The following is a 25,560-nucleotide window of genomic DNA, read 5'->3' as shown; positions in this document are numbered from 1 at the left end:
GCAACTGCAAGGGTTCGGAGATAGCTCAGGGTTCCCATCAACATCAAAGGAGTCGGTGCAGCGAGTCCTGACCAACGCATCTGACTCAGATCTCCCGTGTCTACTTTCTCCTAGAGGAACAACTTCAAATTTTGCTCCGTTTATTCACTCAGTTTTGTTTTCTGAAACAACACCAAGTGCAAAGACTGTGCGATGTGTGTGTCAGAAGGTACATCTGTGTGTTTCTAATGCACCCATTTCTCTTGCGTGCTTCTGAATGCAGTGGAAGATATTTTCTGTTGCAAAGTTGAACCTAAGGATAACTGTTACAAATGAGCATTCAGCAAAATTAACCTTTATATTCCAAATTCAATACAGTGCAACATTTCATCCAAGGAGTCAAGCAAATGCTCAGAAGCAGAATTAAGTGTAATCAATAATAATTTGTTCAGAATGGGTGAAGTTCACCATCTGTAATACCTGCAGTTATTCCAGGCAGACAGGTCTAAAACCCATGAAGAGAGCAGCTCGCAAGGAGTTATTTGTTTTGCTGAGCAGCTCTGCACACCTGCATTTGAATTTTGGGAATACTCTTTTCCTTCTCTTTTTTTTTTAACTCTGATTTTTCAGCTGTCGTCCAGACCAGACAGGGAGTAGCAGAATGTTCTCAGAATGGTTTAAAAATAGTAACATTAACAAAGAAAAAAATCTCAGTGACCTTTATTCTATTTTTGGGGGGGGGTTATTAATAAACATAGACCCACCCTCCCCCACATGGGTGCCTTTTCTTGGGAACATTATTCTAATAATAAATGCAGGCAACAAACTGTTTTTCCTACGGTTCAGCAATCATTTTCCAGTGGAGAAATCAATTTAAAAGCAACACACATTTTTGTGAAATGTATACATATTGTCCACGAAAGCTGGATTAATAGTAGTGGAAAGATTTTTGCAGTAAATAACATTCCAGTAGGAAACTTATTCCCATCTTGCTTCCCATAATTAGCAGCTCTCATTTAAAAAATGTTTTGGTGTATTTTCAAAGCTTAACTTCTATGGGGAAGTTTTTAATAAAGGATAAATGTGGATGTGTCCAGCTAGGAAAAACCGCAGCGGAAAGGATACTGCCTTTTCCTGCCAGCAAAGAAGCCTAATTAATTGAGTGGCTTTGCTGGGTAACCCAAAGAAATTAGCCCCACATCTGTGTACCATACAGCACACCATATGCATTCAATGCAATTTCTGTAGTTTGTGAAGAACTCTTTCCTCCTAACACTTTCCCCAGAAATGCAGCATGAAATTTGTTTTGTTTTGAGCTGCACCACCACGTCCACAGGCTCATGGACAACCTGGATGTTGCTGGAGCAATGAGCCCCAAGCTCTGCTAATGGAGGGGTTACAGACCCTGTAATTCCTCAGATGCACATTAATAAACCTAATTGTAGAGAAGACATAACTTCAGTTTATTTCTGAGAAGCCCTCTTAGCCTAAAGCCAGAGATGTGAAGTTTTCTCAGGAGGAGTCTCTAAGAAGGTCAGGTTTTGGCCAAGGGTGACTCCAGGCCAGGAGCCCCACAGCACTATGAGACGGTAATTCAGACAGCATTGCACTTACCATTTCCTCCCATTAACTGCAAGGCGCTCATGCAGTGATCATCATCCTCTTCTATTTCTTCCTCTTCCACCTCTTCATCAGCGTTGTAAGCTACTGGGCCACTCTCCACTAGCACAGCTGCTGTTTTTTCTACGTCAGGGGCTTCTGCCTGTGCATTTGGGAAGGTCATCTGCAAAAAAAGGATGAAGGGACAGTAAAGCATCCCATTCCTTTTGTTCAATATCTGTACAAAACGTTAGCAGCTTCCAAATGAGAGGGACAGGGGAGCGGGAAAGTGCACACGCAGTGCTAGAGGCTTAGCTCTTCCAGGCTTAGCTCTTAGATGCCCAGTTAAACCCTGCCTAAATGAAAGTCAGCAACAAATATCCACAGTTTTAACATAATGCAGAGCAAGGTAACTGAAATATCCAGAGACGGTAACAAGACCTTCTCACAAGCACAAGATAATGAGAAATTTGGGGGTGAAGGCTCTTCAGCAGTGCTCTGTGGGAACACTTACCACCTTTTCCTCCTCGTGTTTAACTCACATCAGGCCTATTACACATTAACAATGTTATTGACACTTCAATAATAGCAAAAATGTACCCTTCAAATCAGAAGAAAACTCAACATGTATTAGTTTTGACAGCTCTGGTTGGATTTATTTGGAGGCACAACGAGCTGTGGAACAAATAGCACTCTTAAGACAGCACTTAATGTGATGGCAGAGCACTAGGTTGATAATATACCCCAGCACCTGTAACATTACCTATGAAATTCATCAAAATAATGATCCCTGAACACTAACTTGGGAATTGGATCACTGATAGGACCCGTTCCACACGTGCACCTCCCCAGCTGCTCCAAGGTTAGGCAGGACACAGCAGGGAGGGAGAGAAAGGGCAACACCACTGGGACAGGTGAATTTGGAGGGAAAGGTAATACTGTCTTCAGTTCACTAATGACTGATCCAGGAATGAGGCAGGAACCAGCAAGGTGGTCTGTCCCACCACAGCCTGGGCTCTGGTCTCTCTGGAGCTCCCATTTCCATGGTTTGCTCAGTGTAGGGCTCCAATTCCCTCCCTCATCCAGGGAAGAACCATCACAGGGGCTTCATCTCCACCAGTTTTGCAACAGGGCACTTTTCACCTGTGTTCTGTATTTGGACTATTTGGGGACTGTACACTAGAGCCTGTGACTCAAAAACGCATCCCACTAGTGGAAACTTGAAGAACATTAACCATTAATGCTGCTTTGTCATGTAAGCAGTGGTGAGAAATGGGGACACTGAGCAGTGCCTGCCACTAGTCAGCAGTTATCAGCACTGAGTCATCATCTCCTCTGCTAAGAGAGACTGGAAAAGACGGGGAGCGCTTCCTTTGGAAGGACAGTGCTAAGGTGCTCCTAACAATAGATGGTCCAAAGAAGACCATCAAACCCCAAATCCTCTGGGCCTACTAGAAGAAAACTCCTACAGTGCTTTATGTTTTAAATCACAGCACAGAAATATGTTCTGCTGCATCTTCTCCAACTCCATTGTTAGTAAGTTCTGATTCAGAATTGTAATTTATTTTTATTTATTTATAAATGTATTTACTTATGATGCAGTAACTCCCAGAATCACTGTAACTCCAGGCACTTGAGAGACACACCATAAGAGAAAGTCCCTGTACCAGAAAGTTGATGATCTAATTATTCAAACATCAAAGCTATTCCTTAACTTGTCATATACCGTGCCAGTCAACCTAAAGAATCTGCCTGAGATTTTTCAAAGTCACCTAAGGGTTTGCTCCAATAGCTCATTAATAGGGCAAAAGACGCCCATTAATTTTAATCGAAAATCAAGTATTTAGGTATTCGGATCTCTCAAAGACAGGTTTTCATGATTTTTTAATGCTCAAATTAATCATATTATTTAGAGGAATTTCCCTCCAGTTTATTTTATATTTTCTACTACTGCTTTTGGCTCTAGACTGATCAAATTGAGTCCATTTAGAGTTTTGGTATAAGCAGAAATAGACACAACAGTTTGAGAAGAATCAGCACCATAATATATATCAATTTATATGCTTAAAAGTATCCATCTGCTCTGAAAAGTGGGTGAATATAAAGGAGCTACAATTGAGTCATTATTTTTTAAAATTGCACCATGCTAATTAAAATGTGACCTTTTTCTAATTACCATGTCCACTTCCAGACTGCTATACTTCTAAAAATGTGCAGAGTTTTCTAATGAGCATAGCATAAGAAGTGAAAATGTATTTCCCCAGGCAGGATATCAAACTGTTTCTGAAAATCAATGGGTTTTACTAATTTTAAAAATAAGGCAGTCAAACAACACCTTTAAATAGAAATTCCTGAATCCACTTCCAGATATCCTGGACTTTATTTCGGCACATAGCTTTATGTATGGATGGGCAATTGGCAAAGCATGTTAAACTACCCAATTAACTGGTTCACTTTCAAAAGGGTGCCAGTGTCACACGTTCATGGGAAAATGAAGAAGGACAAGTACCTTTGGTATATTAGGAAGCGAATTTTTCGACACACAGTAGACAGTTATTTTATTGTACACAAAATGCATACATCTACACTGTATAGCATGAAAATAATAGTGAAAGAAAGCAGTTATTGCTCTATGATAATAATCATGATCCCTTCAGTAGAAAATGAAGGTGCACAAAGCCACCCACGGAGGGTTTCTGGTGGCGGGCGGTTACTAGCGCTAACTTTTCCATGGTCCTATTATGTTTTCAAACCAATCAACCAGCCAACCAGCCCCAAAGTAAGCCATGCTCTACAGGGTAAGCCGTTGGCTTGTGTTCCGTCACTCATCTCAGGCAAAGTCCAGCCGTCCCTTGGGCCGGTCCTGGCTGCATAGATATGGTGTTCTGCATTTCCCCCTTCCCCATGGGGACAGTCCAAGTGCTGAGAAACAGGCTCGAGCTCTGCCCGCTCCTACTCGCCCTACCCACTTGTTTGGTATGTACCTTTTTATAATAGATGCTTTCAGGGTTTTCTCTTTTTGGCTGTCTAACCAGGCGCTATGAGGCTGTGCCAATGTTTCCGACAGATAAGTAAGGGCAAGTCTTGATTAGAAAACAGGCAACCTCGGCTTTGCAGTGTTTGCAGCAACCTGGTCTGATCAGATAGACATCTCATTTCTTTTGCCCATATCTACCACATAACCAGGACTAGGCTGAGAAAGGCTTATGGGAATTTCCAAACTCAAATTGTTGCATGAGGAGAAGTGCTGGACTTTACATACCTCTTCAGTGGCAGCCTTTTTAGCCTTTTTGGCGAGCTGTGTTGAAATCAAGGGTCTTAATCTGCAAGAAGGAATGGTGAGCATCAGAAAAGTTACACCACGCATGAGAGTTTGACACAGAGTATTCACTCTCCAAACAGTGAAAGCACTTTGTTAGTGTTATATTGTGCAATTACTTTTTTAAAGATGTAAGATAAAGAGTGGAGAGCCACAGACTCCACAATAATTAATATACACATTCTCTTGTAAGCGTCTGCCCCGGTTCGGGATAACAAGAAAAGACGTCTGTCAACATGCACAATGACAAAACCTCATCTCAATCTGCAGCCCCAGCTCAGCCCAAAGGTCTTTGATTCAGGTGGTTTTGTCACATATTACAAAAGCCAAAAGCCTCCGCTGTTTTTTTTTGAAGAACGCAGACATGGCAAAAAATGAGCCACACTCTGAATTAGCCAGCATCGCTCTGCAACCACTTCCCTGTATCTGATGATATACTGAAGAGACTAGTAGGATTATACGCACAGTATATCATAATCATTACAGGTGAAATTCCAATCTCCAGCTACAGAAATCGTCATCAAAAACAAAAGGACCCTGCGTACCTTGCATGAAAAGTGACAGAAATGGAACATAAATGTTTCTAATAATTCTGCATCAGATACAAAAAAAAGATCTGCATATTTGGGGAGAAAAGATGGATTAGTATTACTCCACAGCTAAGTGTTAAATATTGTTCTTTCTGAAGAGCATTTCATAGCCTGTTGTCTCCTCACTGCCATGAAGGCTGTTCTCAATCCATCATTTACTGCTGCTTTTTGGTCTTTCCTCCTCATCTAGATGTATCTAGTCACGAAGACGATGACTTGCTTCCTACTGAAACACTGCTCAGACAGCTCCTCAAGTTTGTCTTTTAACTAAGTCTGGGCAAACAACTTAATGAATACCAATTTATGTCTCCAGAGATACAGTCTTTTATGATAAGCAGTATCTTTCTTCTCATTTTTCTATTAGTCATTCCTCCCTGTTAACACACAGATACTGGTTGTTTTCCTGCTTATTTATATATTTCAAATAATCAGCAGGAGGGAACAAAACCCCAGAGAATGAGCAGAGGAGACACAGATCGCTATCTCTGATGGAGAAGACAATATTAAAATACATTATATTGGCTAAGTTCCAAAAAGGTTCAGAAACTGGTCATCTCTGAAATGCTTTGCAAGACCCTGAAGGCATCTCAGCAACCAAAGTAGTCTAAGGTACCTCCTTACAGTAGATCTAAACAGAAAGAAGCCATGGGAATGCTTCAGGGCTTGTACCACTGAAGAATCTAGAACACATTATTCTGTTACTGATACTTCTTGTCGTATTTCATAATTATAAACAAAATCAGGAAAGAGATATTTTTGACCCACATAAACTATGTATTACTTAAAAATCCTGATGGACTTCTAGGCTTAGAGAGAAGGTATGGACACATTCCTCCTCATGTGACTGGCTTTCTCTTTTCTTTATTTAACCTGAATTGTGGAGTTTTCACCGACTCATAGAATGGTTTGGTCCATCCCCCCTGCAATGAGCACGTACAATCACAACCAGATCAGGTTGCTCAGAGCATCTCCAGGGATGGGGCATATACCACCTCTCTAGGCAACATGGGCCAGTGTTTCATCACCCTCATCATAAAAAAATTCCTTATTTCCTAAAATTTGAGACTATCTACTTAGTGTCAATCACTGTTTTCCAAAAGTTACCCTGCTTAGATGCTTACAAACACACAAATGCAGCAATGTGAAAAGGTTATGTAGCTGAAGGATGCTAATTACCAAACAGGTTGTATTTCATTCACATGACTGGAAAAAACCAACAAGGGTAAGAAATGAAGGACCTTTATTTTAAACCAGTACTAGTGATTATTGCAATTAACATTGTACCAAAGATAGCACCTATTTCCTCCTGCTACCAAAAGACATCAGACCTCCCTGGAGCACCCTGAAATCTTTCTTCTCCCCAATTAAAATCAAGCTGTTGAGTAAGACTTGCAAGGTAATCAGAAACTGCTGACATTTCTTTTAGAGCAAATTATACATGTGCTCATACAGTGAAAATAACAATCACAGCTATAGGAAGCAAAGAGTAAACATTTCAGTTTCACTTTAATTAGAATGGTCCCTTAATGAAAATAAAAAGATTCACGCTTATGAAAAGCGTATTTGCAAACTAGTGCTAAATCCAAGAGCCCTTCTATACTATTCTTCGGCAGCAAGTGATTCTCACACCCCAACCAAAATTAGACCTGTATTTCCTTTCCCTGATAACTGCTCACAGAGCATACATCTTCACTTCATTACTAGAAATATAGGGATGCTGTTCAATTTGGGCAATAGTTTCCCTCTTGGCACAGTATCTAATGCATCCCAAAGCAGCGGGTCGGATCCTGCTCCTGCTCTGGCTGGTGTGCAGACCTGAAGGGGTCACTCTGAAAAAAAGCTAAAACCATCGCAAAACGAGACAAAAACTTATTACCCCCCTGAAATAACATATTTGATTAAAATCATACAGAAGTTATAAAAGTCATAAATGTATAAAAATAAAAGTTATTTTATCCCCTTGGCTCTCTATGGGGAACTCTACTATTACTGTACAAAACCATTTAGGAAGGTTTTAAACTGGGGTTTGGTTTTGTTTCTTAAATGCCCTGATGCCCTGACCTCCTTAAACCAGAGCAGCTGCTGCCACACCAGCCATATGGAGCAATAAATTACTGGCTGCCATGGTTACAGATACGGGCTCCTTCTGCTGTCTGGCTGCACCACAGAGGGTGGAAAAAAGTGTCTTCGTGGAAGAGCACGACCGCTTTCAAGGCTGGGATAGGTTTGTGTGTTGATGATCAAAAAGCAGCTTGGAAAAAGCAAGTAGCTGAAGTACCTTACCCAACTTTTAACGTGCATGACTCAACCTCATCTGTAAAGGCTACCAAGGTACACACATGTACATATACACTACAGGCGAAGAATCCTATCCATCGAAGTCTAGACTGAACTCAGGGTTGCCAAGTTCCATAAATAGCAATAATATCTTGCATTAAGATACGATCTTATATATGACAAAGCAACAACAGCCTCTGTTTATGCTGCAAGGGGAAAGTAATGGGGCTCTTGGTCTTCCCAAGTGTTTCAGAAGTTTTTCACTACTTACGATGATTTCTAGTTTGGGGCACTTATGTTATGAACTTTACAAATTAATACAGTACCTTGTGGGAGGGAATAACAAAACAAGCAACTTTCTGAACAGCAATGTGATCCGTAAAAGAGAAAAAAAAACACATTTCACAAAGCCCAAGTGTTATATCCACATTTCAAACAACTTCAGAAATTATGCAGACCTACAAATGCTCATGTCAGCCAATACACGTAACAGTGGAAGCAGATAATCTTGACATGTTTGTGACAAAAAGTAACGGCACAGTACATGGCATCAGAAGCTGCTCCCTGCCGAATCTGCTCCGCTCTCAGCTGAGATGTGCATGATAACATCTAGGTTTGTCCTCCAGCTTAACAATTTAAAAGAAGATTCAATATAATAGCTCCTGACAGGGCTGGAGATCACACAGACTGAACTTTCAAAGTGAGCAAATTCTCTGAAAAACAAGCTGGCTGTGACAAACAACTGTTTTTATTTTGCTTATTATTTAATAACAAAAGATTACACAGCACAGTACATAAAATTGAAAGAACACTGCAAGGCAATAAAGCCACCTAACTGGCATCAGGCTGTTCACCCACCCAAAAGGTTTACAATACCATAACAATCTCCTCAGTTCAACCCTGCAAGTAATTTGGAAACTCACCCAAAGCTCTGTTTCTTACTGAATTTTAATTTAATCCATCCAAGTAGGGAACATCTTATTGCTGTTTACCGCCCACGCTAATTTTATACGTGGATGATCCCAGAACATATGATGGAAAGCAGAGATACAACAGAGCCCGCAGCCACGAGCCCGCAGTATAATTATGCAGGTCAGCTAAGACAAAAGCCCATAAAACCTATATATCCATACCACAGGCCTTTGAGAGGTATGCCACCTCGGTGACAGAAAAAAGCTATTGAGCAACAATTTGGCAAGAGTCTGGTGAGGTTCTCCACGGGCTGAGATCCTCCTCCCACCTGAGGCCAGATGGTTGTGCCTCAGGAGGTCAGTTTACCAGACATCTGCGTGAGAAGGAAATCAATATAAATGTTTACCCAGCTAAAAGTGCCCTTTAATTAGGTACCGTCAATGTTATCCTTACCGGAAAGCTGGGATTTACGTCTCTGTGAGGATTTAATGCTCTTGTTGGAAACACGACAGCATCAGGAGATACTGACCCACTGTTCTGCCATCAGGTCAGGACAAAGGAGTGACCTCCCAGACTTGGACCACTGCACTTTTCCAGAGGGAGAAACAGAGACCGCAATCACAACCGCAACCCCAGAGCACTTTGAGGTTTGCACATCCAGCTCTGGACACCACCGCCTTCTACATCTGGTTCTGGCTCACAGCTGGGTGCTCACAGGAGCCATTCCCATCCCTATAGAGGAAACTGAAGTCAAGGCCCCAGCTGGTTGTCACACCAACGAATGGCTGCCTGATGCCTTGAGGAGGGGGCTGAGGTGTCAGGGTGCACCACGGCATGCCAGAAGTCCAGATACAACAACGGAGAAGACCAGCCCTTCACCCTCACCATCGGTGTGAAAGCCCCTGGGGGTTTCTCTGAATAACTCTCCCCAGTGATAGGGTTGCAGAGACTCCAACCAGTGACCAAAAGACACCAGCTGAAGGGCACGTCCACATTGCAATGAGCTCAGCTCATGCACAGTGAGGTCCCTTGGAGCTGGCTAACACCGGTGCTGCCAGCTCCACAAATGTGACTGCTGGAGCAGCAAACAGGGTCTGAGCCCTGACAGACATTACCAGATACATGGGCAGCGAGATCAGGATGCGCTGAGCAGCACCTGAGGCTGCTCCAGCACACCTGAGTTAACTCCAACAACTACACCCACACAGCCAACCTCCTCCTCCCGTTTCCAAGCAGGCAATGCAGCAGAAAGTGCCATTTCAAATAGAAAAAAAAAGCAAAGTTGAAGTGGCAACAAAAACTAGAGTGAAACGAGAAATTGTTCCCACTTCTGATTCCCACTCAGTCATCTTTCATGCTGGAGCTTTGCTTTCATCAGGGCACCATCAGACAGTACAGGGCTGAGAACATCTTCAGCGCTAATGAGACTGGCCTCTTCTAGCAAATGCCCAGGCTTAAGTATCTGGGCACCAAAATGCACAGGAGTAAACTGGCAAAAAATAAGAATCTGTATCATTCACTAAAGGATATATTTATCAGTGAGGAACCAAGCATCTACACCAGTCACCAATACACTATTTAAAGGCAGAAACTTTGCTAATGTATCACGAACTATACACCTCTTTCAGGTTTTTCAGAGAGAGGCAGAGGCCATGAAATGTCTTCAATAACCCAACTCACAGCGGGCAATATTTTTCTGCATAGGTGCAACACTCTTTCCTCAATTAGATGCTGCAAAATGGCAACTTGCTGTTCTTTCCACTGACTAAAGCAAAAGAATTTCAATAGCAAAAATGAAAAGAATGAAATCTAAGGCCACTTTATTGGGCCCAAATGAATTATGCTACTGCAGCGGATTCAAAACAATCTCCGCACATATCTGCTTCTAAAGGAAATTGCTGCAGACCATGGGAAATTACAATTGCTTCAGGACAAGAAAGGTTGACTGATGTAGTATTTCTGGTCGACACACCTTCTTCCTGGGTTTGTCAATAAAGACAGTGATGAGCTCATCTCTCCACAGGTCAGGAAAATATTAGTTGAAAATATGCTATTCCTTTCACCATGGAAATTTTTCCAGATGAAATGATGGCAGCAAGGCAAATCTGCACCTTGCTGGGAAAAGCTACTCAAAATAAGGAAGCTATGAAGCATTTTAATGAAGGTAAATGAGTAATCATGATGGTCTCAGTTAAGTAAGTCTAATGACAGTGTCACTTGTAAAACATGAGTGTGAGATAACTCATGTGGTGCCAATCCAAATAGGTCTAACTATCTTGTATCACCGTCTTTCAAATGCCAACAGTGCAGAATGCATCTGTTATGGCAGAAAGCACTACTATTAGCAGACAAGGCAAATATAAATCATTTTTAAATCACACTTGGAACTACAGTAATACAAATGAAATTTAAAAAGTTAAATGAACACATTATCCTCTAAACAGAAGTATTATGCTATTGAAAAGTTCTCAGCAGTAGCACTGCCGTCTCTGTTTCTGGTGCAAATACATTTTTCTACACTCAAACAAAGAGGATTAGAGATATTTGCTTTTGGACAGGTGTTTTGATCAATCTCAACCTCATAAAAACAGCTAATGAGGCAAAAGATGAAAAGAAAAACATCTCCGTAACCTGCAGTCTCTGAGAACAATCCACTGAGATTGTTATACCCAAAGGTGATGCCAGATTTTTTGTTAGATCTTCCCCACTGACTTTGCAAGGACAAAAATCATGCTAGGCATAATACTAACTCACCTTTTCCACCACCTCTGATAGCATATACCACTGTACAAATTAAGTTTCTCTTATCCGATTATGCAGACAAAACTAATATATCAAAATTCAGGTAACTATAGATTGATACAAGTAATCCATCAAGGAATAAAGATGGATGACAGATTTTTTTTTTCCTTCTGTCTGGCCTATTATATATTAAAGAGCAATTTCACTGCCAGCCATCTGGAAATCAATGTATTCCAAGCTTTATTTTATGATTACCAACATTCCCCTTCGTAACTCATTTCTAATTATAAGCAATAAATCATTCCTTCTTGCTTGTAATTTATAACAGCCAATTAAGGCAAGCCTCTCATTTGAATAGCAAATCTAGCTTTAAAACATCACATATTTTGAGGTATGCACAGAACACCTAATCAAGCAGCTGAATGGCAGAACGATGATTTAACGTGCCTTTTGCAAGCACCGAGGAGACAGACGTGGAAGAACCCGCTCTCCCCTGTGCCCAGGTACACCAGGACTTTTCAAAGCTGAAGGCACAGGTCTCATCTGTCTGATTTAATGCAGAAGAGATTGACAGGTAGGTATACGTGAGCCAGGACACAACTCAGGGAGGTCTGGTGTCAAGGCTTCCCTTTACCGCAACAGGAAATGAATAAAGAGGCTGAAACAGGAGAAGTAGCTGTAGGTTGGTCTGGTAAGCCATTCTTGATGTTTTCTAATTTCGTTTTAGGAGCTAACGGTGAAAGAATGCAGCTCTAAATTTAAAACATAATAAAAAAAATAACTCAAGCCGCTTTTCCCGCGCATTGATTTGCATTTGAGAAATGGACCGTCCTCCTCCTCCCACGCCAAAGGACACCACCTCGCACCGCCCCGGCGCTCTCGCTCTCGGCTGCTCTGTCGTGCGAGGTTTTGCAGGTATTGACCTACACCGTGGTGCTTGGCACCAGCACGGCACTCCCTGGCATCGCTCCTCCCCATCCCTCATGGCCAGGAGAGGATTAGGCAGAACAAAGCGGTGAAACCATCTGCAAAGAAAAGGTGTCACCAAATATATCCAGCTTATTCCTTTGGGGAGAAGTCTTTAGCAGTGGTTTCCTATAGCAACTATTACCAACAGAATAATATCAAAGAAATGTAGGGGAAAATGTAAGAAGAGACCAAACAGGGTGGGTCTAAAAGCACATGGAAAAGTTTTTTACTTATGTTTGTTCTTCATTGTAGGTCTGAGTAACAGGCATGTGAGTGCAAACACAAGAGAGAGAGGCTTCTTATAAATATCTCTGCTGGGATTTGTCCGTTAGGAGGGAAAAAAACTCTCTCTTGTCAGAAAAGTATTTGATACAATTTTGGATACAGAATTTATTACATGAGAAACTGATCTCAGGAACGTGGAAGTGGTTCCCACTGAGATTTTATTCAGTCATCACACAGCTCAAGTCTGTTCCAGCTCCACATCGTGTCATCTGGTAAGCGTTTACAGTAGGAATCAAGGGAACTGGATTTGGAAAAAGTCCATCACAACTGACCTAAATTTGATCTGACCTGAATAATCAAACTAATTCCAAATTCAAAAATGGCTAGACAGAAGCAAGGAGAGGGAATTCATCAGCTGCAGGAGTTATCTCATGAGTTTCGCTTCCTCAGCCACACATGAGGGTTAGGCACCCCGCTCTGCTTTTCTTCCCCAAGAGCAGTGGTGATGGAAGTTATGTGAGCATCCGCTTGTACCAAAGGTGTCAAAAGCCAAGTGCACAAGTGTTGCAGGCTCCCCTGTATTCCCCTTTCCTTTTTGGACACCATTCATTGCTGAGAGAGCAGCACTTGGAGGCATGGAATGGAAGATAGCAAGTAAAAGAGCAAATTCAAAGAGAACATCATGGAAGGAGAGCAGCGACCATGTCTGCACCATCTGGCCTTGCCTGTGCTGTAGTTATCCAAAGTCATGCCAGAGAGTGACTACCGGGGTGGTAGATCCACAGCTATGGAACCCACCTCACAACCATGTGTCCTACTCACGACCCGTCTCGTCACCAAGGCTTGCCTGTACTTCTGCTTTGGGGTCTAATGGGGTGATGCAGCAGCTTCGCTTTATTCCTAAGAGACTGAACTAAAGACATGCGGGTGCAGCACCATCTACACAAACACACAGCAACTCTCCACAGATGGATCGTTATTATATAGACCTTGTGCTGATATGTTCAACAAAAAGTTTTGCCACTTTCAAGTGTCATGTTCTTTCTATGAGAGGTCTAAGTATTATTTATTAATCTTCTCCAAACACAAAGCTCAAAGACATCTTAACATCTGTTTTACTCTCTCAGCAGTGAGAATGAAACACTCAGAAGAAAATTAAAAAATCACTGGCTTAGTGTTGGTGAAACTTGGGTAATATTTCTGGCATAGACTTTGGATGAGGATGCAACAAAAAAGCCCATACAAAACTGTAAAGAGAGAGAGAAACACACACTAAAGCCTATAAATTTCATTTTGAAAATAAGGCGTCACTCCTATGATGCCTGTGGATGTAGATCTTCCCCATATAAAGTTTTAAGAGTTTTATATAAACTATACTTCTAAGCAAGCTTGTAATTAGCTACGGGCAGGCTTGGCTCTAATTATAACTTGTGGAGACACACATTATGGAAATACTTAGCTAATAACCATAGTGATGCTCTGTTGACGGCTGAAGTCAGGCTGGCATGTGATTGCTGTATTAACCACCTGGGTACTTTCTGTCTTGTGTAAACCGGGCTCCCTAATGAGGCCTGTAGGACCGGTCTGTCAGGTGTTCCTCCCAGGCCTGCCAAGCAGGGCAGGCCAGGCCTCGCTGCCACAGACACAGCCATGTCCCGTGTGCCTGCATCTGGCTTCCCCGCTCCTCACGAGTACACTGTGGGACACCTGTTCTCACCTCACCAGGAGATGCTGTACCAAAGGGACTGGGGAACCTGACAGAGAAAGTCAAAATGGCACCATTTCAGCAACAGGCAGGATCAGGCTGCATCCACTGCATGCATTGCTCAGATGTCAGTGTGCACACATGAATCTGTACAGCCTTTTTCAAAGTTAAAATCAGGCTGATCCCACATCGCATCACAAAAAGCCAAAAGGATGCTTGGCTAGAAGAATGTCCTTCCAAGCCAAAGTTCCTGTAAAACTGCGAGTTCACTAAGGTCTCTCACAACTTTGGATCCAACCTCTACTGACATAAGAAAGGTCCAGAAAGTGAACTGTACCCTTTTATTCCAACCTTGGAAGCTGCTTTCATGGCAATCTCTACTGTGGCATAAGCATGCAAGGATAATGAAGTGCAAAAACAGTACAAATCACTGGGAAAACGGCTATTTACCATCGAATACATCACAAGTTTAAAAGATGCATTGCTGCACACTATGGGCGCTTGCTCACACGTACTGATACATACCAATAAATCACTGAACCAAGTCACACAAGCTCTGAATGTTATAGAAGTCCTGTCTCCTTTGCAATCCATTTGGTACAGATAAATAGATGAGTGTAAAAATACAGCCACATTTTCTTATGGAAAGAAAATTCCAAATGGAAATGTTAGGAAGGAAAACAAAATTAATTGGTGGTTTAAAATCTGTGTACAATATGTAGAACTCCTTTCAAGAAAAGAGGACACTGCTTGTGATACGGGGAGCAGACAGCACCCAGCACCATCTTCTCTGATGTCTTGTGTAAGTTCCACGTTGCATGCCTGTAATTAAGTGAGGTTAGCTATTGTAGGGGCTCCTACATGTAAAGCAGACATATTTAATAGTGGTTTGCTTTAATACAGCTTAGTACTAGTGTTAACAAATACAAATTAACCAACAGAAACCTCATTCAAGCTGTAGGGGAGATGCCTCTCACAGCCTCTAGTGCTGGTTTAACTGGATCAATTAGAAAACCTCTCCAGGCGAAACCCACGCTGCCCGCAGTTGGCTGCATGGGGTCGGTGAGCGGGGCAGCTCTGCTCAGGCCACCAGTCCCTAATTTGGCTCAGTCAAAACAAACCAGGTCAGCCTAAGGAGACCTTTGCTAAGTATTACCCTTTGAAATTGCTGGAGTTTACGAAATCGGTGAAAGGGCGCTTGCAAAAGCAGGTCAGCCGGCAGATCTGAGCGACGGGAAGAAGCAGCTGAGTTCAGCTGGGAAGATGTTTCCCTGACCTTGGCTTCCAGCCCACCCAGCTGGCTCCCAACGTCTCCTCCCCACCGAGCCCTCACCGGGATAGGTGGAAGGCTGACCCCACTCTTAAACATTCAGATGGCTGAAAGTTCTGTAACTGGGAATTAGTCACTCCTCGTCAAAGCAAAACACAGCAGAATGCATGTGACAAAGATCTGCTTAAAAAAAACCTTACTCCACCTCATTGTTTTACCCATCCCTTCCAAGAAACTGTGGTCCCTGGTGCTTAGTTCTACAGTTATCAAATATCCACCTTCTGAGAAAGGTCAGAGTAAAAGCCAGGCAAGCGACTCCTGTTGCTGAACAACATCCTTTCCTCTGCTTCACCATAGCTACAGAAGATGCATTAAAAAGAAAATTACTGCAGCTACAAGGCTCTATCCGAAAACTGCTCATGCGCATCCTCAATTTTGTGTACACGGCAATATGAAAAGCTCTGATGCTGTGGTCGCCTTTCAGCCCAGCGCTGCTCCCTGGGACATGTACAGCCACGGATGACACCAGGCCATCTGAAGAGTCACAGACACGCTGTGCAAGCTACATTCCTACCACAATTATTAAGATATGGGCTGTGAACAGTAAAAGGAGTTCAACTGACCATGAAATGTGCAAATACTACAATAAATAGATACTTACACACTGTCTTATTTATATAAAATTCCTCCTTCCCATTCTATCATTCTTCTTTCGTCACTGTATTCTGTCAAGCTTTTCAGACAATTTTTGACATACAGCAGATTTTAGTACAGCTCAAGTGAGAATGAGTAAAAAATGAAACAAACACCATCCACCTCAACAAAATCCCTACTTCTTTCTTTGTACTGAGGAGAGCTTGCCCTCAAACCGCATCGTGAAATAACAATTGTATTGAGCAGAGAAGACAGTAAATTCCCACTGTAGTTTAAACCCTTCTAAATACTAACCTATGTTTGAAGATCAATAAAAAACGTACTTTCAGGTTAATCTTCTACCTTTTCCAAAAAAAAAAAAAAAAAGAAAAACCTTTAACTCCTTGCATTAAAAATTCACAGAAAGTAAGCCAATATAACTGCAAGACCCGAGCTACTTAAAGTTAAGCGCTGAGAAGCATTGTGAGATGTGGTATATACGGACCCTTCGGAGGCTTTGTGCTGCACGCACCCCTTGGCACAGGGAAGGGGCTCCCGCCGCACACAAAGAGGGGCTGTTGGGGCTGAAGTCACAACTTCAAAGCCCAGTAGCACAAAATTTGCCAGCTCGCTTGGCCATGTGCGCAAATGTCAACAGAAACAAAAGCACACCGAGGAAAGTTGGTACAGAATGCCACGCCGGGAAAATAATGCAAATTTGTATTGAAGATCAACTTAGCTTTAACGAAGCCTGATGAGCAAGTTTGCTGCTGTTCTTTTTCATCGCCATACTCTAAAGGTACTTCTGAAAATCAGTGAAAAAAACCTCCTCTAATAGAACAAAAAAAACAAACAGGGACACCCTCCTCCTTTTTTTAAGAAACATTAGCCTCGAATGCATGAAGTTTAGATTTCCTACATTCTGTACTTGGTCAAAACATGCAGTAAATGCCTAAGAAGTGCTTGGCCCCAGCGAGACAGCACTGCACAGACTCACTCGTAATACATGTCTGCCTTTCAGCTGTTTAATCTCCATACACTGTATTTCCTTTATCAGCACTACAGCATCATTCCAGTTTGCTTTAGTTTTTTTGTGTCCACAAAGTATCGTGGGAACATCAATACTTGGCAACCTAACAGTTAGGTTTTTAACATGACACCACAGATCCCCATGTTACTTTGCTCAGTTGGTTAGTAAAATGTTACAACAAATAAACAGATGTATAAAGTTTGGGGTTTTTTTTAATGCAATGTAAGTACCATATTGTAATGTAAACACTTTTCACTGTGCATATTTTTATGGAAAAAGCTTTTCAGAGTAAACAGTTTTAAAGGAACTGAAAAAAATTTAAACACATGCACGATAGACTTCCATTTGGAAGTTCGTTTGGTAGCAATTAGCGACACTTTGAAGGGAACTTTCACAGTCATTCTCAGAGCAAGAAAGTATTAGTTCAGAAGTGTTATGTTTTGCGTGGCCTCAATGGGGAAATCAGAGGTGAAGCTCCTCTCAGGTTCTTGTTACCTCTACATTTCTGAGTATTAATAACTTATTTGAAAATCTTAAAAGATTAACAAGGAAGCAGCATAAAACTCATAAACAAAACACATGCTTCTACCATGAATCTGCTTTACACAAAGGTGGTAAAAAGAATTGCCAATGATGGTGAAAGTTTATCCATCCAATACTGAACTTATTTACTGTCTCTGTGTCTTCCCACTGAATTATGACGTCTGTGCAAGTAATCCAGACATGCAAATTCCCCATCCATCTCATAGAACAAAAGCAAAAAAATACACTTCAGAAACAGCATACGAGTGATGTGGTATTTTTACCAAATGGCAGCACCATGCAGAGATCCCTGGAGCAGATTTCTCTCATCTCTTGACAAATGAAACGTGGGGAAGCCCTTGAGAGAGCACTGTCCCAGCGGTCGCAGCGGCACAGCAAACGCGTTTGGCAAAACCACTTTAGAACAGCCCTTCCTCATCCACCATACGTCGACCCCTGCAAAACCTCGATGCCCCTATTAACAGCTGTCAGCAATTAATGCACACGAGCTCAGACATAAAAATATGCCTACAGGGTGTTACAGATCCCAAGAAGCTCAAGCTGGGGATCACCAAACCCTTTCTGTCAGCATCACCTAAACCAAGGGTGTCAAACTCATTTTCATGGGGGGCTACATCAGCCTCGTAGTTGCCTTCAAAGGGCCAGATGTAATTTTAGGACTGTATAAATGTAGTTACAGTTACAGTCCTAAAATCACAGTCGGCCTTTTGAAGGTAACCACGAGGCTGATGTAGCCCCCCCGTGAAAATGAGTTTGACAGCCCTGACCTAAACAGTTTGTCCAAGATGATGCAGGAGCAGCCAGGCTGATGCCCAGACCACCGAACCAGGGTCTGTCCTCCTCTCATTTTCCAGTTTTCAAGACAGGACTCCACTGGACTCTCCCCAGCTTTAGCAACAGCATGAGAGACACAACCAAAGTCGATTGCTCCCAAACACTGGTTTTCACCTCTGCAGGAAAGCACTTAGAGGTCTGTACTCTCTTACACAACCAGCATTTTTACAGCCCAGCTTTTGCTTTCCTTTCATGTACACACTTCAACATCGCAGTTTAGATAAGATGATGCGCAAGCCCCTCACATTTTTAACAGGGTAACAAAATCATAAGTTGAGCAGGTATCTTCAGGAGCAAGAGCTAAAAAGTTAAGACTCTACATGTCAAACTGCAACGCAAAGCTGGCTTCATTTCTGATATAAACAGTGTGCAAGCCTCACATTTATTAAAAACAGATGAAACAAGTCCCAATTATTTTTGAATAGCAGAACTACTGAAGAGACCTGGGGGAATTTAACATAGCGGGAGTTTCAGTTGTCTATCACCACACATTTAAACACTTGAGGACTTTGCAATAAATGCTGAATTGAATTCACCATCAAAAGACAAAATCCATGTTCTATCTGCCAAAACCTTTAGCAGGCTAAACAGAAAATGTCACAATTGATTTTCAGTACCGGTACAGAAATAAAAAACAACATTCTAAAGTCTTTAGGGGACAGATAGATAGACAGATAAACAGCATGACAGACAGATGGATTTATTGCTATAGGTAATTTTTTGCTCCTCTTAAGCAAAAATCAGGCTTCAAATGGACAGATACAGCTAAACAGATTAAGAAAAAAAGAACGAAAAACAACTAACAAGTAATCTTATTTTTAAATTCTCCGATCTGTCAGAAGTATCGGCCTAGAGGTATAAAGTGAACACGTTTTTTTTCTAAAGCACTACTGTTTTATTTGCATTAAGGTTAAAGAGCTCCCTCTCTCCTTGACTGGTGTCAGATATAATAAAACAAAAACATTTGAAAGGAGAAAAAAAATACTCTGAGCTACTAAAAGGGCTGTTTGGGAGGCTCTTTTAGTCTCTCTTCATTCCTCTGACAAAGCCACAAATTACCCTTCAAGCTTGCCTTGCATCCCCCAAACTGCTGTTGGGGGCGGGTCTGCAGAGCCCCCTAAGTCCCCGAGCCCCCCGGCTGCCTCCAGCTCTTGCTGGCCAGGAGATGCATTTTTTGTGGGAGGGCTGGTATATTCACAGATTCCTTCTTCTCTCTAAATTTAGCAGGATTTTTAGTACTCTTGATTTAAACAGAAATACGGAGAGAAAGACACAAGCCAATGTCCGTAAACTCTCAAGGTTGACTGGAAGCATTTACCAAACATACAGTATTGGCACGAACCAGCGGCTGCTGAGCTGATAAGCTTTCTGCTGTGCTTACAGACAGGCTCCCACACCGAAAAGGACTGAGAAATAAGCAACTTGATAAAACCGCTATAAGAAAATTAATGCTAATATTAGAAAAAGGAGTTTGAATAATCAGGCTCTGCAAAATGCAGTCCTACTAAGCAGCAAGCTGGACCACCTTCAAAATTACCAAGTAACCTGTTTTCATATAACCTTTTTGACACGAACAACTGACCTGCATCCAGGATCACAGTAAATCTGATTTTAGTCTCCCCTTCTGTCGAAGTAACTGTTCTGACCTAAAATGGCAGAATGTCTGTGACAATGGCAACTGGACTGGGGAAAAAATCAGCTGAAGGTTTGTTTCTTTAAGACTAAACCCACTTTAACTGGGTCAACAGAAGCAACGGTGCAGAGAGGTCAAGACACGTCCCCTTCATACCAGGTGGCTGCTGCTGTTCCCAGTCATTTCACCTCGGTCACAGGCAGGAGCTTTCAGATGCCCCCATCACAAGGAGCCTGCGACAGCTGAACTTCCACAGGAGAAACAAACTGGCCCCAGGGATTTACAAACTTCTTTTAAGATGCTTTCAAGCCTTTCCACACTTTTCCTTGGGTGATTAGCTGAAAAAAAGCCTTAGGGTGCTGATTCCCGGGCAGGGAGATGACACAGGGCCAGCTCAGTGTCCTCCTCTTGCACCCATTAGTGATGGGGACATGCGGTACCCTCTGCGTTGATGTGGTACAAGTTCACCTTCAGCTACAGTGGATCCATGGGAGAGAGCAAATACTTCACCATCACCATTTATCTCTTTGTTCAAGCCTATGAGTGACTTAAGGAACAACTACAGACTTAATCTAATCAGATACAGCTCCAAAAAGAGACAAGGATCTTCTTATGTCACTTCAGTATTTGGCCCTCAACCTGTATTTTGACTAGGCTGTCTTCAACCTTACCATCACCGAGACTTTCCTTCTGCCATCCCTCTGAAAGCAGCTTTTTCCTCACTGCAGTCTAGTTCTGCCATGCCACACGTTGCTGTTTCCCTCACCTACGCTCTCAACCCTCGCACACTCACACACGTGTAGGCTCCTCTCATCACACCAGTGATAGCGTTTCCTCCAGACCACCACCATTTTTGTTTCTTGCTAAAATCACCATAATGACTCCAATTCTCTCATCCACAGAAGAGAACGGTTCTCCAAGACAGGCCTAATGCCTTCCCTAATCTGTCATGTGCTGCTTCTCCAATGCGTGGCCCAAATTGGTCCTTTTGTAGAGCCTCATATCTAATTTGCAGCCCACTATCTCTCTATCTCTTTCAGCCTTATGGCTTTTAAAGCTTCTGCTCCCATGTATGTCTGCATTTCAGATTATATTTCTTTGGATGCACTAGCCTGGATATTTTCCAAGATGCTCTTTTTTATTTCCTGCGCTCAGTTATAGTTTTTTTCTTAGTGGCACTGCTCTGCACGGCCGTTTTCAGTTGTCTTTGCTGTATGACTCACTTGATTGTCTCCTGCAGATTTCATTAGCACAGTTCTCCATCTCATTACGAAGTAGGACTGGATTTCACACATTGTTCGAGCTTTCCACAAAACATCTTCTCGCAAGTTAGCACTGTCCTCACTGTTTGCTAGGGCAGACGTGGTGCTCCTCAAAATGAAGGATCTTAGGGTAAGAAAATCTGCCTAAAAAGACCAAGTTTCCTGAAGGGCTATGAGGAAAACACTGATGGCATTAGAGAAACAGGGAATGTTAACACCATTAGCTCCTGGAAGATTTTTGGTTTCTCCCATGACCTGTTTTGTTAGGTATTTGAAGGTAACTCCTGCCAGGAACAGATGGAGTTCAAGCAGACAACTGGCAAGGGATCTCGAAGAGTGCACTGAGATGCTGGTGTGCGTAAGTCTGGCCAGTTATCCAAAAACCAGTATGAATACAACAGGAGCTGCCAAAAGGCATTGCTTCTGAAAGAAAATGCAGTAAGTAGGACAAATAAACCTGTAGGTGAGGAAATTCAAGTAACTTTCTGACACAAGGATGGTGCCTTGGCTATTAGCTCCATTTTTGAGGCATTTGTATCAAGCAGTCTACGGATGGCTGGAAGGAAGCAATGCCCGTACAAAAGCATATGATAATGATCTTTCACGGATGTGATGGCACAACTGAAATAGCGGACAAGGGAAGCATAGAAGCACTTTTTGTGAAACACTGAAAAACAAACAAATCTTAATCCTCCACAAAATGCCTTCAAGTGGCTGAATAAATTTCCTCCAAATTTTACTCCAATATCATCCTACTTAAGACCGAAAAGGATAACAGAGGAGACCTTCAAATGAATTACACTATACATTATGTATGTGTTTCGGATAATCCCTGCTAACTGTCCAAAAACATTTCATTTTCAGAAATTGCTACTCCTCCAGCATAAACATTACTAATGATGCAAAATAAGACCAGAAAGGATTCATCTCTTTTCTAATGCTAAATACTGCACAAGTAACTACCATCTATGTAATCTTGATGCTGCCTCAACACAATTACCAAAATCAAATACAAAATTGAAAATAAATTGTTAGGAGATTACTCTTCAAGAGAACTATTGCCAGTAATCTCCTAATAGGACCTGTCACTTTGACCTTCATGCATTTTCTTTTAAACACCTTCCGTTGCTGCAACTTTTGTGTGAGTCTAAGTGCAATGAGGAGCCCGTTTAGGAAGAAGTCCCTTGTGCATTACGCCTGAAGAAGCCACAAGCTTGAAATATCCATGGAACTGTTTAAAATATTTATGGCCACCAAGGTCAAGCCCTGGAGATTCCGGACAGAAATCCGTCACGCTCTGAGAAATGGAAATATTTCTTTCAAAAAAGTATGTTTAACAAAGACTTCAAAGCATTGTTTTAAGCAAACCCTGCAGATACAGGAAACTTATACAGAATATGTTTTCTCTGTCCATAACTCACCTCTCCGCAACATACAGATAACATAAATCTTCACAATGTCCCCTATAAAAACTAGATGTAAGGGGTCCTAACCACAAGATTTCATGCCTTTGTTTTGAATTACTGTATTTCTAGGGAGCAGGGGATGCTGCAGGTGGGAAGCCAGAGACAGCATTACAATTCCAAGTGCCAAACACTGCAGCACAAAGGCTCCATAAAGCTGTTTACCCACGATAGCCCTGATGCACCATTACTCATCAGGGGACGGGAGGGCCAGAGCAGCTGCTGCACTTCAGATCGTGATGTAATTCAATGTACTGTTGCAGGAGCTCCACTAAATGTCCTGAGGTTTCATCACCCATCACACGACAGCTCCATATTTCTCTCCTATCAATGCATGGATCTACCATTTAATGGACATACAGGCAGCTCCACATTTTGGAACATCACAATGCATTTAGAATTTGGTTTTTGCTCCTTAAGTATCCCTGCTTGGTACATGATCTTCAAATGACTTTGATTAGGGCATCTTAAGCACAGCCAAATGATTTTGATTATGATATGACATTTTCATAATCGAGTAATTCAGGGAAAGTTATAGTTTTCAGTAGTTACCATTTTGAAAAGTTCTTTGCTCTGTTCCTCCCACTTAAACAGCAACATGTTCCTTCTCATTCTAACCAACAACTGAATGCTATGAAAGAGCTACAAAGCCCACAAAATGATACTTGCATAACCATTAACTAAATGTTCGCTGCGATCGAGCCAATAATTAAAAACCATTAAAAACAAGTTACAGGCTGACCTAGCATCAGTCTCAACCCTTTGAGGCAATAAGAACTGTCACTAAAAGTGACAAATTTCTGGCTCATCAGGACACTGGCAAATAAAAAGGCCCCAAGAAATCTTGTAATTTTTTTAACAAGATCCCAGTCTATCTCACAAGTGAGGTTTTCTACTGCCAGATGGTCGATAGGAATGCTAATGGAAAGAGTTGAAGCTGAAATAAATCTGCCACTTTTAATCAATCACAGACAACAGTGTCATCAATAAGCGACTCATGTTATGACAAACTCCCTTTGGTTCGCTACAAGCAAAGTTGATAAAATGCATCACACCTACGTATTTACTGCCGATACTGGGCAACTTTAACATGGGCATTTTTGCCGGTGAAAGATTATTCTTTCGCTAGCAATGCTGTGATTTTTGATTCACCCTGAAAATTTCTCCAAAGAACAAGTTACTAAATGTTAGAAGATATTTAGATAGCAGCTCAGTTGAGGGGAAAAAAAATCCGAACCAAAAATCTCACCACTAAAAGCTCCAAAAGTACTATTAAATCAGCTACTCCTTATTTTCAAGTTTGCCTACACCCACAAGGTGCACCCTCCACTGTATGGAAAATATAATTATAAAAGCATAACTATGTGACAGGCTGACAGCCCATCCATCTCTCTTTCACTCTACTCCAACCCCTTCAAACACCCAGGGGCCAAAAAATCTGAGGTAAAAGTCACAAAAATAACCAAGTTCCTGCATCCTTTCTGAAAATCTAAAGTAGGAAGAGGAGACCCAAGAGTTCCCCTACCAAGGGGAAAGAGTTGACCTGCTCCAGCAGGAGGATTGGACTGGATGATCTTTCGAGGTCCCTTCCAATCCCTGACATTCTGTGTTTCTGTGTGACTGCATCCCATGCAGGTACCAGCTGGCCAACACCAACGTGCCTTGCACCAGAACACCCAAGAGCCGAGTCTCTTGCTCTGGGGGAGGAAGGGAATGACCAAATGAAAGAAGAGGACAATTGGTAGAAAACGACACTTCACTGTTTCCACTGCTCATGGCACAGGCTGCTTTATAACCATATTTTTAACAGAGGCTTCCAAATCTGGTCTCAGTAAGAATTCTGCCTTTTTGCTTTCACTGACTATTGCCCATCTGTGTTTCAAAACATAATTGCAAAAACAAGGCTCTACGATTAGGCTAAGGAAATCTAATATTTTCCCAATTTAGAGGCAATATGGCATTCAGTTGCTTGAAAGAAAAAACAGCAAATGACAAAAGTTAGTACAGCACAAGAGCAAACGAGTCATTTTGAATCCACTTATGGAGACACAGGAAATCATAATTAGCCCAAACTTCATAACTTGTCTATCGGTCCAGCAATAAATACATTACTAAAGATGCTTCTCCATCCTCGCCAAATTAGAGACTCCCAGTACCTAACTTATAAAGGCTGAAAGTCAATACAAAAAACTTTCAAGCTGGTTTTGCAACTCTCGTTGGGCAAAATCATGCTGATGTGGACACTCCTTTGCCTTCCCTTCATCAGCCGAATGGGATGACACCTTTGTAACACTGAGCATCACATACAAAGCAGCCACATTTTGCTTGGGTTTTTTTCCCTGCCTTTTTGCTTGTTATTTTTAGCATCCAAGTGTAACTGTTCTGGACAGGATCACTGGAACAGCACGATCGCCTTCCAATATCATTTTGAAAGAATATTGAACTGTGTGTGTGCATACAGAGAACACTGTTGATCCATTTTATGAAATAATGAATGCCAGGATGAGTATCCCAATATCTTCAAAATTTAAACCCAGCAATTTTTATTCCAATAATAATACTCTGAAAGATAATA

At 41.9% G+C, this 25,560-nt stretch overlaps 1 protein-coding gene across 1 annotated transcript in view; it reads right to left on the bottom strand.

Annotated features, from left to right (window-relative positions):
- Nucleotides 1-25,560, bottom strand: part of BRF1 (BRF1 RNA polymerase III transcription initiation factor subunit) — a 180,733-nt gene that overhangs the window by 4,031 nt on the left and 151,142 nt on the right. The window contains exons 16-17 of the mRNA XM_065063287.1: nt 4,841-4,901; nt 1,594-1,762 (exon numbers count right to left, since the gene is read on the bottom strand). Of these exons, the coding sequence (XP_064919359.1) occupies nt 1,594-1,762; nt 4,841-4,901 (230 nt within the window). The remainder of the gene's footprint in view (nt 1-1,593; nt 1,763-4,840; nt 4,902-25,560) is intronic.

This window comes from Columba livia, chromosome 5 (genome assembly GCF_036013475.1).
Source record: "Columba livia isolate bColLiv1 breed racing homer chromosome 5, bColLiv1.pat.W.v2, whole genome shotgun sequence".
Lineage (NCBI taxonomy): Eukaryota > Metazoa > Chordata > Aves > Columbiformes > Columbidae > Columba > Columba livia.
Note: the sequence above shows the minus strand (reverse complement) of the source record. Positions and strands in the feature narration are given on the sequence as shown.